At 44.1% G+C, this 13,804-nt stretch overlaps 1 protein-coding gene across 1 annotated transcript; it reads left to right on the top strand.

Moving 5' to 3' along the window:
• The first annotated feature begins 359 nt into the window (after window positions 1-359).
• On the top strand, window positions 360-2,579 carry LOC118791419 (G-protein coupled receptor 12-like). The gene is made up of 2 exons (XM_036548776.1): window positions 360-497; window positions 1,581-2,579. Exon 2 carries the CDS (start codon window positions 1,583-1,585, stop codon window positions 2,576-2,578), a length of 996 nt encoding a protein of 331 aa, XP_036404669.1. The 5' UTR covers window positions 360-497; window positions 1,581-1,582; the 3' UTR covers window position 2,579.
• The last annotated feature ends 11,225 nt before the right edge of the window (window positions 2,580-13,804 follow it).

Raw genomic sequence — 13,804 nt, 5'->3', positions numbered from 1 at the left:
AAAGGGGACACGAAAACTGTCGCCGGTATTGTTACAGATCACTTTGGCGTGGCCGTACATGATGATAACGGTACTCAGCTGTGGGTAACAGCGCATCCAGTCTGTCTGCGCATACGAGCTGCTTGCATCGACCTTGGGGCGAAACGAATGTTTACAAGTGGACGTTTTGAAGGAAACTCAATTATCACCACACCGAGGCTCTTTAATGATCAAAAATCTCTGCGATTTTACATCACTCCTGTGATTGATATTTTGACCATAACACCTCTGATTCACAGACCCGTTCATGACTGTAGTGAAGACTTTTGACGTCAGAAGTGAGAATCATCGGCACGTCCAATGGGGGTAGAATATTAACCGAGAGTCAGTGCCAGCGAACTGCCAGCGTTATTAGCAATGTTAACCAAGGAATAAGGTGCCTTTTCCCAAGGACTCTACGAGTGAAAAATAAAGATTTCATCCAACGACGCGAGGTAAAAGAGGACGACACAGAACTGGTAATTATCTCTTTCTCTATAGGTGTCTCCCCTCTCGGTCTCCATCTCGATCTCTTTTTCTTGTGTGCCTGTCACGGACTGCGCTTGGATTCGGAAAAAAAAGCATCACAGCTTGATGGAACTAGGGTATTGTTTGGAGGTGATACGCACCGATGCTCTCGTTGGTGATAAGGGTTTTTATGTATGAATGTTTCTTCATATGTAAACAGTTTGCTAATTATTATAACCACTGTAACGAGAAATATTGTATCGAGTCTGCACTAGAATCTTATCGTTTGGGTTTATTATATGACCTCTCTGAGTCCTTTGTAGGCGCGGACGAAGCGTAAATATATGGGTACAGGGGAGAAATTTGTGAATGAAACGCAGGCACGCGGAGTTTAAAATTAGCTCTTCCGATTTCTGTCTGTGCTTGGCGTCAAGCGCGTAAGAGCATGATTGCGAATTCAAAGAGCAGAGATTTCACCGCGAAAGTACGGACATTTACTCCATTTATTTGACATATGTATGTTGAAATACATTATTGGACAACCAGTTACTGTTCAATTGAACAATATTTACATCTAATCTTGTTATTGTCTTCATTGCATATTTCTAATGCAAAGGGGTGGGTTTTGAAGCAGTAGATTTTTTTTTTCCTGAGATTTTATTTAATTTATCAGCGTGTTGTTTTAGCTCACTGCTTGTAGATGGATGTAAACGTGGTCGTTGTTAAATGCGGTGTTTTAAAATAAATGTGTCAATGTTTGTTTTGCTGTCGATCGAAATGGGAAAGTCTTTCAGATAATGTATCACAGGGTTTATTGTATTTGGCACCAAGCATCAAGTGAAAGTAATTTACTGACACTAACAAATACTAAAAATGAAATATTTACGGTAATTGTCCTTATATTGGGTGGGGCTATTTAGTATATTCATTAAAAGAGTGATGTATACTTCATTTTATTATCAAAGCCTTATATTTCCATTTGAATATCAAAGCTGACTCTTTCTGTCCCTCTTCTATGTGTATCACTCAAACACACTCTCTCCCCCTCTCTCTCCTTACACCCGCGCCCCCTCCCTCCCACCCCCCCCTCACAGCTATGATTCACTCTCTTGCTGCAGCAATGAGCAACCAACTCCAAAACACCTCTTCTTTTAACTCGGGAACCTGGAATTTCCAAGACGTGAGAAACTCCTCACCCGTCCGGACCTCCGACATGCGGCCGGTCGTTGTCAGCCCCTGGGACATTGCACTGTGCGTGACCGGGACCCTCATCGCCTGCGAAAACGCAATCGTGATTGCAATCCTTTTTTACACGCCCACCCTGCGCGCGCCCATGTTCGTGCTCATAGGGAGCCTTGCCCTTGCTGACCTGCTGGCGGGACTCGGCCTCATACTGAATTTCATCTTCACCTACATGCTGAACACTGAGTTCGTGACGCTAATCTCGGTGGGACTGCTCATCGCCGCCTTCTCCGCCTCCGTGCTCAACATCCTGGCGATCACCGTGGACAGGTACCTCTCCCTGTACAATGCGCTGACCTACCACACGGAGCGAACAGTGACTTTCACCTACGTCATGGTGATACTCATCTGGCTCGTGAGCATCGCACTGGGTTTGCTGCCGCTGATGGGCTGGAACTGCCTGCGAGACGAGTCCACCTGCAGCATCTGTCGCCCGGTGACCAAAAACAACGCGGTCGCCCTAGCGGTGACTTTCCTGCTCATCTTTGCGCTCATGATGCAGCTCTACCTGCAGATTTGCAAGATCGCCTTCCGACACGCGCAACAGATCGCGGTGCAGCATCACTTCATGGCCATCTCCACCACCAAAGGCGTGTCCACGCTCTCCGTCATCCTCTGCACCTTCGCCCTTTGCTGGATGCCCTTCGCAATGTACTCTATCGTGGCGGACTCCACCTACCCTATAATCTACACATATGCCACAGTCCTGCCGGCCACGTGCAGCTCAGTCATCAACCCCATCATCTACGCCTTCAGAAACCCCGACATCCAGAAATCTCTGTGGCTGGCGTGCTGTGGATGCGTCCCTTCCAACTTCTCCTTACGACCAAGGACGTCAAGTGACGTATAGCCCCGAGTTATATAGGTCTAATTATAGTGCTCTCTTACATTTTTATTTTTTCTCTCAGTTTCATACATGTTTGGCAGAGCATACCCACGGTACCACGTGGGCGTACATATGCATAATAACAATCGTGAAGGGAAAAAAGAAAAAAAAATTGCATGACCTCCTTTTCCCTTTTGCTGGTAATGAGGTGTCGAGGATCCAATCACAAAGAGAGTGATGTGCATTTCGTGCACGTTCGTATCCCCTGTTTTCTGCACAAACGAGAAAAGTGTGGCTTATTAGAGATCGCATTTTAATCATGCACTTAGGCCCCTAAGGAAAACCGGTGTTCGTCGGGCTTCGTTAGTCGCTGCAAAACATTTCTGCGGAGGAGAGGCTCCTGCACACGGAACTGGCTGGCAATGGTAGTTCCTGTCTCTGTGACTTCGGCGGAGCAAAGGAATCTGGCTGGAAGACACCGGAAGCGACATGTCTGTAGGAATGGCATGACGACGGTGCAACGGTGTGTTGCAGACTCTTCACAGACATAAACACGTTAGAATATGACAACACTTTCAACTAAATATCTAGGCCAAAAGGAGACCAAATTCGCAGATCTGCAAGATTTTGTATTGCTCAACGTATTTAATGTCCCAACAGAAACACAAACAAAGCGATAAACAATTTAGAAAATAAGATCAAGGCACTTCTGCTGCAGAGGGTTTGGCGTTACAAGAAAGCGGTATTCTGTATCTGTTTAACTTGGCAACGGTGTCATTTTGTTTCTGTGTGTTTTAGTTATTCAGTCGCCGAGATATTGAAAAAATCCGCTTTGTAATGCCTAAGTATTCATTTGACAGCAGTGTATATCTGGCGAAAATGTCAGCAAAGCTCCAAATGACTGCCTATTTTAACAATATATGCGTGCGAAAACGCATTTAAGCACTTAAATCAAGCATTTAAAAAAAAAATATATATATATATACATATATATATATATATATATATATATATATATATATATATATATATATATATATATATATATATGGCAAAGGAAAGGGACCGGATCGGCCAATTAATGCTAGAACACAGAAATGAATTCATTTAAAAAGGCTGAAAAGTCGTTTACGGTCCCCAGTCTTTGATAAAGCTGTGTAAACACGGCATCAGTGATGTAGGTAGAGCTGTCGGAGTACAGGGTTTTGCAGCAACCGAACTACGAGTCATTTCAGTACCATGGATAGCAGAAAGCGACCTAACGCATTTGGGCCCGTCGGGCTTGAGTGTATTTAACTCCGAACAAATTTACACACGCCAGAGGAAAACAGAAAAGCAGAGCATTTTCGCGCCTTAACGCGCTCCTCTGGTGGAGAATGACAAACTGTGTTGACAGCCAAATTTATTTTCCAGGTGAACGCGTCCAAGGCGGCATCACCTTATTCCTCCGAGAAGCTTCGTTCTACGTGCGGCGGCTACGTTGCATACAAATGTAAGACGGGGTCACGAAAGCGCCACTTGCACATTAGTGATACACGGCTGAAATTATCGGTTTAATATCTGCCCTTGAACAACCAATAAGAGTCTATTCGCGACGACTGAACTGCAATATAGGATGGAACGGAGACGCGACCGATGCCAAACATTTTTACCTAAACTTCTTGTAGCAAAGCCTTATATTCTAACAAGTGAATTTCAAAGTTTAATCTGCATACTCCCAAACTGGAGTAGATGGCCGGAAAGGGAGAATATTTTCATGCGTTGAACAGCCTTTAATCCAGTCTGGTGGGAATTTTTTATTTGTTTACAATGACTTCCAACCGCAGACAATGTGATAACCAGCCACTTAATTAGTAAATTGATGTTCATCCAATGTTGTTTAATATTTTATGGGGTTTGTAACGTATAAAAGCATATCGATTGACTGAACGAGTATGTCTGCTGTGTATCTTCCCTTTGCTTTCATTCGTTCCATTTTCCTTCTGATCGTATCGCATTATACTTTCGCCCATGTTTGAAAACGAGCCTTCCGGCGTCGCTGCGGCTTAGACGCCGAGGTTAATGAGAATTCATTCGACGGTGCAAAAGTGACTGCCAATTGAGACGCATTATATTCGACCCGCGGTTAAATCCGACGAAGATTACAATTCCGTCTGAGTCAGGTCCGCTTCTGTGAGCTCGTGGACACAAATGGTGATATAAATGCAAGCATATTGCAATGTGCAAAGTCGCTATGTCTCAAGAACAGAGAGCGTGATAATGTATGCTGTAGCAGACACGGCTACAGCCCAACGTGTCTGAAATGAGAAGCTTATGTACGAATTTCTGCAAATGTATCTATTGTACAGTAGAATGCAAAGTCATCGTAATATGCGTGACGTTCCTCTCAGTCTTCACGATATCTAGAGGTGGTTACCGTGGTTGATCGTTTAACGGCTGATGACGTAGACAATGATTTGAACGTTCCCTGTTATTTATAGCTCGCTTGGGTGAAACATTACTTTTTTATACGAAGTCGTCTATATAGTGTACAATGTTAATTATTTTATGCTGTTACCAAAAAAAAAAACAACAAAAGAACTTGATTCTGAAAAATGGCGCACATGAGCTAATGTAATATTTTAAAAATAATTACAAAAAAAAAAAAAAAAAAAAATCAGAATAGAATTTTCTACACCTTTCCCTAGAAGGGGGAAGCAAATATTCATTGCAATTCCAGTTGTTGCCAATGACCCCCCTTCCTTCGACATGCAGTCTCTCTAAATATCCTTTTGGCCTTGGTAAACCCTCACATGCAATAATGTATAATGTGTTATTGTGTGTGTGTGTGTGTGTGTGTGTGATTGGTCTGGTATGCTAGGCACAAAATTAACCAGGTAAATCCGGGGCAGCCCGTGCTTTCTCTCACTTGCTGATGGAATTATGGGTATTCCCACAGCTGACATTACACTGTGGTAACACCCCTGTGTATGAAATAGCCAAATGTGTGTAAGAATGTTTTAACACTCGACCCCCACATGCCTAGAGTGTAGTCAGCGACCTTTAAGTGTCAGTGTTAGTCCGAGCCTTTTTGAGGCGCAGTTGAGGCTGTGATTGTTTACCTCTTTGATTGTTTTGCATTCATAGGCAAATTGCTACCATCTCAAGCATGTTTACTCATCCCTGGTTTACAGGCACAAGTTCAGATGGACTACTGGTGGCTTAAAGTGGCTTTGTGGAAACTGGTGGGCCAGTGCATGTTGGCGTACCCATACTGATCTCTCCTTCCTCCAGTCTAAATCTGTTGAGATAGTCTGAAACTCAGTGCGTATTGGGCTTCCAAGCCATATTTAGCAGATGCCTATTGTGTGTGCAAGTTTTTTTTCTTTCATTCTGTGCTTTACTGTGGGAGCCAAAAATATGTCAAAAAAAGGAAAACTGATTTGAAGGACACTTGATATGAAGGTGGAAGACAGTGCTCAAAGGCTAAACCTAATATTGATGGCAGCATGTTTCACAGGAATGCCAGATCAAATTTGCTGCACTTACTGGTTGTAGTATGTACATGTGAGTAAAGTATTTTCCATCTTGAAAGGTTGAACACAATATGGCCAATATAGGAGCATAACATATTTTGCTACCATATGTGTCAGAGTTTGACAGCCATCTTGTGCATGGCAGTGTCTGTCTCTCACATAACAAGATTGCTTGCTCACATGGGTTGCTAGCCATGTAAGTTATGAAAAACATTTGTAGAGAGGAAAACCATGTGTCCTGGTTTGTGACCTGCAAAACCCGCAAGGGCTGCTAGTAATAAACCTTATTCAGGTGAATAGCAGCTAGTTGGATCACATGCTTTGCGGCCATACTGTGTATGGGAAGTTTACCTGCCTGGAACCCAATTCTTTACATCTCGTACTAATATGACCTTCAGACTTTGCAAGGGGGTTCATAATGGAACATGCCTTCTACACGTGAAGCAGAATTAGTTCAGTGGCCATGCCACATGTTACATACTTCAAATATATACTGATGTACTTGAATTTCTCTTGCACTGTCTATTGCATTACCTTCATGTCTGCACCGACATTGATAACACCTTAAAATCTTGCAAGTGTGGGTCATAATGTAACACAAACATGTCACATTGGCTATAACAGGCAATATGCTTTGATGGCCCCACTGCTTAAAGTAATTTCTTCCATGTCTAAAATCCATTTTGGCTTGGAAACCTAAGCGCGCACTGCCAGCCTCTAGTTTGCCTGTGGTATGCCTGTCGACACAAAACAATTCTGGTCCTATGGTTACAGTTGGTGGAGTATCTCCGTAGGTCCAGAATCTGGCTTGAGCTGCTTTCATGAAAACATTGCCCATTGACTTTCAAGTGATGGCATCATCCTCTCTTAAAAGCACACAGGAAAAACAACCATGGGTGGAATGATTCAGCAACGAGCAGTTGCTAGGAATCCAGATCAAATACACTGTAGGTGACCGAAATTCAATGGCCTTTAGCAGAAGTGGTGAAAACGTTGCACAGCTTTGTGATGATGTGCAAAGCAGCTGTCACCACTGATGGAGGCTATGTTTGGGGCCGTTCTTAACCTTCTGAAACACTTAAATTGTACCCAAATAGCGATCATCAGTCTTCTGTGTGTACGTGTATGAGTATACGTGTATCGGACATACTTGAGTCCCCATATTTACTGTATCCTGCGATTTCTAAAAAAAAAAAAACTGTGTCACCTGAATCTCCTTGGTGTCCTTCTGCAACAAGTATATGACAGATATCAATGTTTTATTGCCAATATGTCGTGTATTGTACTTATAACTTATCTCACGGGGTGCCAAACATATTGTTGGTTCAGGGGGACTATTGTTATTTTTCTTATGCAAAGTTGTACTGAAACATATTTTTATACACATTATGAAGACATTCATGAATTCAGTAACCTCTGTTGTGAGTGTGTGCGTGCACATGCATGCGTGTGTGTGTGTGTGTGTGCATGTGTGTGTGTACAAACTGTATCCTCCAAATCGTACTGATGGTCAAAGTCTCCCCTTCCTAAAGTGTGCATTGGAAATGCTACAGGTGCCACATTTTATTGTCACAAGAGTCTTATTTATCTATTTATTGAACGATGTGGTTAATGTTGTACATTAGGTTTCATCATGACACTGTTTAATATTACGATAAAAATGAGGAATAAGAACTAGAGCAAATGTAAACTGTTACCATGTTCAAAGAAAGTGTGTGCTGTATGGGGGAAGATTCAGTCCACGTGCGCTGTGCAAGTGTACTTGCCTGGGGAAGACAAGTGAGGGGGGGGTCAGGGGGACATCCTACGCAGTGTCTGGGTACTGGGGCTGCCTTTCTCCATTCCTCCTGCTTTGCACAGGGGAGTCCTGGCAAGGCCAGTGAGCGGACAGATGGACGATGGAGAGAGGCAGTCCATCTATGGCCTATCCACTGTGCGGGGTGGAGACAAGGGAACGCAACCGAACAGGAACACACAACTCACCTACAGTACATGCACCTGAGAGAATACAACCACCAAGCGGAAAGGGCGTGGCACAGCTCAGCTGCTCAGTATGCAGTTATTAGGTCATTAACTGCTTTCGTTTTGGAAGACTGTATTCAGTGGAATTGGTGAGCAGGGTCTGGGGGGAGGTTAGCAATCAATTCTTCACCCTCAAGACAACCGAATTGCTTCATTCAGAGCAGAGCTCTTGTTCAGACATGGAGAGAGAGAGAGGGGAAAAACAGAGAGGTCATTTCAAAGACAAGTCTTCATTGTTCTGGAACTCTACCAAGGATAAATCGGTCTGTTCTAAAAATAACTTTATGGGTTCAAGGCTAAAATTTTACACTCGCCAAAATGACTTGAATTCCCTTCTACACCGTTAAGTAGTAGACTACCACTCTTCCCCATGGCAAAACAAAGACTGAAACTGTCCCAGTACTGAATCTCCTTGCTTGTTATCAAACAGCTCTGTCCAACATGACTTAAATTATTACATTGAATGAAACTCCCTACTTCTACTAGTGAGCTAAGAGCCATTGAAGTCTTAACACTGTTTTAAATGTATGTATTTAAATGTCTCATCACTTAAGAGAAAATGTCTCTTAATCATACCTTGAAGCTTGATTTCAAACGTCAAGGAACAACATTCATAAAGAATCCTTTTCTTTTTATTCATGATCATGGACATGGATCAATAGCAGAGTTTTCTGATAAAATGGCGCAAACAGACATATCCTGTCATTTGTTTTTGTTATGATGGCAAGTACAATGCACTTTACAAAAGAGGGTAATGCCACACTGTTGCACTGTAAATGTCGAATGTACTCCTTGCTGAAAATGATTTATTTTTATTACTGTAAATATAAAAGAGAAAAAAACAAGGAAAAATAATTTCAAGAATAAAACGAAACCAGAAAAAAAAAAACAAACATATCGACCTGCTTCTTTTTTTACAGAGTAAATTTAGATGAATGCCTGTCCTGGTGAGCTTTTATGGGCCTGTATATATTTATTCTTCAGTGGAGGTAAAATTCAGGAGTAAACTATGAAAGAGGAGAGGATGAATTATTCAACCCTCACAACTTGCATAACACTCCCGCCAGTAAGCCGCTAAGTCCGGGGGAAAGTGGGGGGTCTGTGAGGAGGGGCTGTGAATCGGACTGGCTCCTGCAAAGTATGAGAAGGGGCATGGAGGTTGGGTGAAATGTTCCCAGCCAGCCCGAGGCCATACTTTAACTTTACAGGTTGAGCAAGGTGGGGGGGCATGGAAGCTCCGTTTTCTTTAAGTGTCTCATGGAAACCCATCAGGCACTGGAGCATGTTGCTCGTGTAAAACGTTGACGGCTCTGGTCACTTCTTGCGCCTGCGAAACAGCCGAAACTCCTCCAGCGTGTCATCCCACCTGCGCTTGTCGTTTCTGCAGCGGCAGGCTAAGCCGCATGCCTAATGCCACAAAGCAAATGACGTCACACCTCTTACATAATGCCTTGCAGAGAGCGACTGCGTCTGGCCTGCTTGGCTGCCCGGCTCTGCTCTCTAAGCTGTTAAACGCGTCTTCTGTTGGGATTGATTTCAGAGTCGGTTGCTCAGAGGAAGTTAGGCAGCAGCGGTGCAAAACTGTGAAAGGCGATTTGTCAAAGTTCCCCGGACTGAGAGCAGAACTGGGGTAGCCATCAGAGTGTGAGGCGTGCTTCTCTTGTGGGGGACACCGGATCCGCACGCGAACCAAACGTTGCCGACCTGCTGAGATTATCAGTATTCCTCTGCTCCTCTCCTTTCTTATTTCTGCCCCATTCACAGTGCAGTCGAGCTGTCAATCATCAGGGTCTTAAATGCCAAATATTCCAGTTATGAATAGCCGATGTGCTGAGGCAGGCACTTGTGCAGACGGCTCAACCATCAACCACCTTTTCAAAAAGGAAATAATGTAACCGCCATGACTTGCGGAGGGAAGCAGTTTCACCATGTAACCTGTGCAGAGAGGGGAGGACAGCCCTGTGCATCACAGGCTGCATCTCTCAGGTCACCTTTCTGATTTCCTACAGTGGGGAAGGGCGCCATCTGCTGACCACAGGAGCATAATGCAAAGGGCAGCTTGGCTTGGGAGATGTGAATGCGCTTCTCCTCCACTCTCCTTGTCTGCATGACGATGACATCAGCGACACACGCCCACACTCACTCCCAGGCGCAAAGTAACAGCCCTCTCGCCCATCTATGATAAAGCAAACAGAACGTGATGATGCTACCACCAGAGACAAGCACTATGAAAGATACCACAAAACACTATGAAACTATTGTGTGTGCCAGAACAGAGATAGATACCCTAAAAAGACAGACAGACAGGAAGACAGACCAATGGACATATATTAACAAACCAAGACAGACCGAACAACTGACCGACATGTAAGCACCTGTTCTGATGTGTCTGAAAATGTTTAAATGAGCCACAAAGGGCTATTCAAGAAACATACACAACAAACAGAGAAGTGACACAAAGACAACTTAAGAGATTACAGAACAGCAGCTCCCATTTGAATCCTTGAAAATCCTCAGAGTTTGGGCCTATATCTGTGTTCTGTAAACAAACGATGAGTCATTGTGTAAGTGAAGCCCAGTAGAACCAAACCCACGGACGCTAAGAAGAGAACCAACACTTACAAGGACGTAGAACTTTAAGAGCCTATGCTCTCTTTTAGATAGGAATGCCAGTTAAAGACGAGCTGAGGAGAGAGAAGCTCAGCATATTGAACACAGGCCTCTCTCAAGAGGTAAAACTCCCAACCTTGTGGCTCCAGCTGTCTGGACCTCTCCCTTCTGTATTATGTTAAGACAGGGCATTTAGGGAGGGTTTTGAATGTGTGACTTTAAACTTGTCCTTTGAGACTTCAGCCTCTCTAGATCTTCCGAGTGGTGACTCACTGCAGACTGCATTTCTTTCCCCCAAATCTTCCGTCATCAGGGCCAAAGGAGAGCTCTATCCCCCCCCCCGAGCCGGTTTCATCTTCAACCGTCTTAAATGGGGGACTAACCACTCTGCTCCGCTCCACTTCCAAAAATAGGCCCACAGAGGGGGGGGGGGGCAATGCGCGTTGCGTAGAGAGCTGCGTTGACGTCACGCTTCTCCCCCTATCGGTCGTGACTGCGGTTCCCCCTATCGGTCGTGACTGCGGTGCTGTCGCAGACACCTGACTGGAACACTAAGCATTAGAGGCAGGAGAGAGTGCTTCCCGTCTGGAGCAGGTGCACGTCTTTCATAGACCCACTCCAGACATGAGGAGGCTCGTTTTAATGGGGTTTCCTGCTTGGAATAAACACACAGACCCGACCACGCAGCTACTGACTTGTACTGGCCAGAGATTCCATCTGGTACTGTAGATGCAGCAGAATAACACACAATTAAACTTGTTATCCAGGGCTTGTTCTGGTGTACTGTTAGGCTCCCTATTTTGTCTGAACAGAAACACAATTCAGCTGTAAGTACATAAATGTTTTTAATGGCTAATAATGTAATGTAATGTAAAGTAATGTAACATAATATAATATCAGATATGCTTAGGTACCTTTCTGTAAAGGAAAAAAAATACAGAACAAGGTCAATATTACACTTTTTTTGGTTCCATTTTATTAGCTATTCATACATGCATATTTGCCTACATATTGCTCATGTGATACAGAGATGTTTTATCTAGATACCCAAATTTACATTACAAGCAGTCTTACCAAAACTCTATGCAACAGTTCATTTATAACACATGAGAGGTACTTAGAAACTGCAGGCAGAACATACATCTCGGTAGTTAAAATGGAAACTCAGTATGGTCGAAAGTTGCAGTGTCCCTTTTCTCAGCTATCCCTGTGGCACATGGTAACCGTGACAACGAAAGAACAACGCGACAGAGCATTGGCGCTTCCCTATCCCCAAAAATGCCCCGAGCCCTTAAAAGAAAAAAAAAACAAACGAGAAAATCGCTTTTAGCGAGAGCCGAGAAAACGGAAGGTGCGCACATCAGCAGAGTATTGGCTGTTGGCTCAATGTAAGCGCATGGATGTATACATTTTACAAATGTAAACCGTTAGTCGTATTAGCAGAGGCAACTGCGTGTGATGGCAAACGGAAACATCAGCTACACCGGGGGGAAAAAACGCAGGAACGCGAAAGTGAATAAGCTTGCACCGTTACGTGTTTTTTTTTTTTTTTAATGTCTGCGACTTGTTCCGATGCCCATTCGAGATGGTTTAAAAAAAACAAACCAAAGTGACGCAAGAGGGATACTGCATCTTTGATTTCACAATACTGTGTGTGTGGGGGGAGGTGGGGGGGACGTTCGCTTCGCGTTTAACAATAAAAGCAAATACAGCAACTTCTCACTGATTTGTCCTAAAGAGTACACATACTCCTCATATTATTTGATACTTTATATGCAAACTTCTATACTCATGTATATATAGATATAGATATATTTTCTTATCCTCTTAAACGTCTTCTCAAAAGAAGTTTATTACTGTTCTGGGAAAAAAGTCAAATATTTTTCACAAATATTTTTTTCCACAAAGATTTTTCACTGCACACTGTTTTTGGCTTGGCTCAGATCTGGAGACTCTCAGAGGTGCTGCTACAAGTGAAGTTGAGTTTGACTCAAAAGCGAGGGGCGTGGTCAGAGCACAAAGGCAAGTGCAGGCTGTAGAGATGCTCTCTGGCTGTTTTAGGTTGTACAGACGTCATCTGTAAGAACCGTGAGACGGAGGGGGGTGCTACAGTACGCACTGAGTACGACACATCCTTCTGTACTGTCTTTCCATCGCCTGGGGAAACCCCACACTCGGGCTTGCTAGCACGTTTGGCGTAATGTAAAATTACAGGCAACCGCCTTGCCACTCCTGTGGAGTGGGTATTTTCTTGGGTTCGTTCAGACAGCTGTGAAATGTATTCATTCTGTTCTAAAGCTGTACACCGTGCAGGTATACAGCCTCGAGGCCTACCCTGGAAATCCAGTGCCCAAGAAGGTACTACTACCCCACTGGGACAGTTAAGCAAAGTGCAACTATCAGTGGTGAACTCTGAAAGGAGGGCCAGAGAATGCTGAGATTTGTGCTTGCGTGTGTATGTGTCTGTGTGTTGGAGACAGGGTGTGTACGTGTGCGTGTGCGTGTGTGTGTGTGTGTGTTTGTGGGTTGGAGACAGGGTGTGTGTGTGTGTGTGTGTGTGTGTGTGTGTGTGTGTGTGTGTGTGTGTGTGTGTGTGTGTGTGGGAAGGTGTGTATGTGGGCATCTGCAGGAAGACAGCCCTTGGTCTGAAGAGCCTGACTCAGTTTTCCAGCAGCTCCATCCTACGCTGCCTCATACCGCCCTCCTCTATTCACACGCTCCAGAGTACGCATAGGAATGTTGACTAAAATCGCCCGTCTCAGTGTGGGCAAGCAGATGGCCACTAATGAATGTGAGGACATATTTCAAAAGGTTACCAGAAAATCGGGAGCAGGAGAGGAGGAGAGCGGGGTGACAGATGGCAAACAGACGTCAACCTATCATCGGGCTCAGGAGCAGAGTGGCGTGGTGTTCTCATGAGCCAGATGCTTATAGCTGAACTGCTCCAGAGGAAGCCCTGGCAGCAGGTGAGTTTCAGAGTGAAACACGCCATTCAGCAGATACACACACATACACACACATTTCTTTGAAAAAGGGTGGCCAGATATTCTGCTGATTTTCTGATGTACTGTATATGTGTAGGAGTGTGTTAGTAAGTGTGTGA

Source organism: Megalops cyprinoides, chromosome 16 (genome assembly GCF_013368585.1).
Source record: "Megalops cyprinoides isolate fMegCyp1 chromosome 16, fMegCyp1.pri, whole genome shotgun sequence".
NCBI classification, from domain to species: domain Eukaryota; kingdom Metazoa; phylum Chordata; class Actinopteri; order Elopiformes; family Megalopidae; genus Megalops; species Megalops cyprinoides.
The sequence above is the reverse complement of the archived record's forward strand: the minus strand, read 5'-3'. Positions and strand labels throughout refer to the sequence as shown.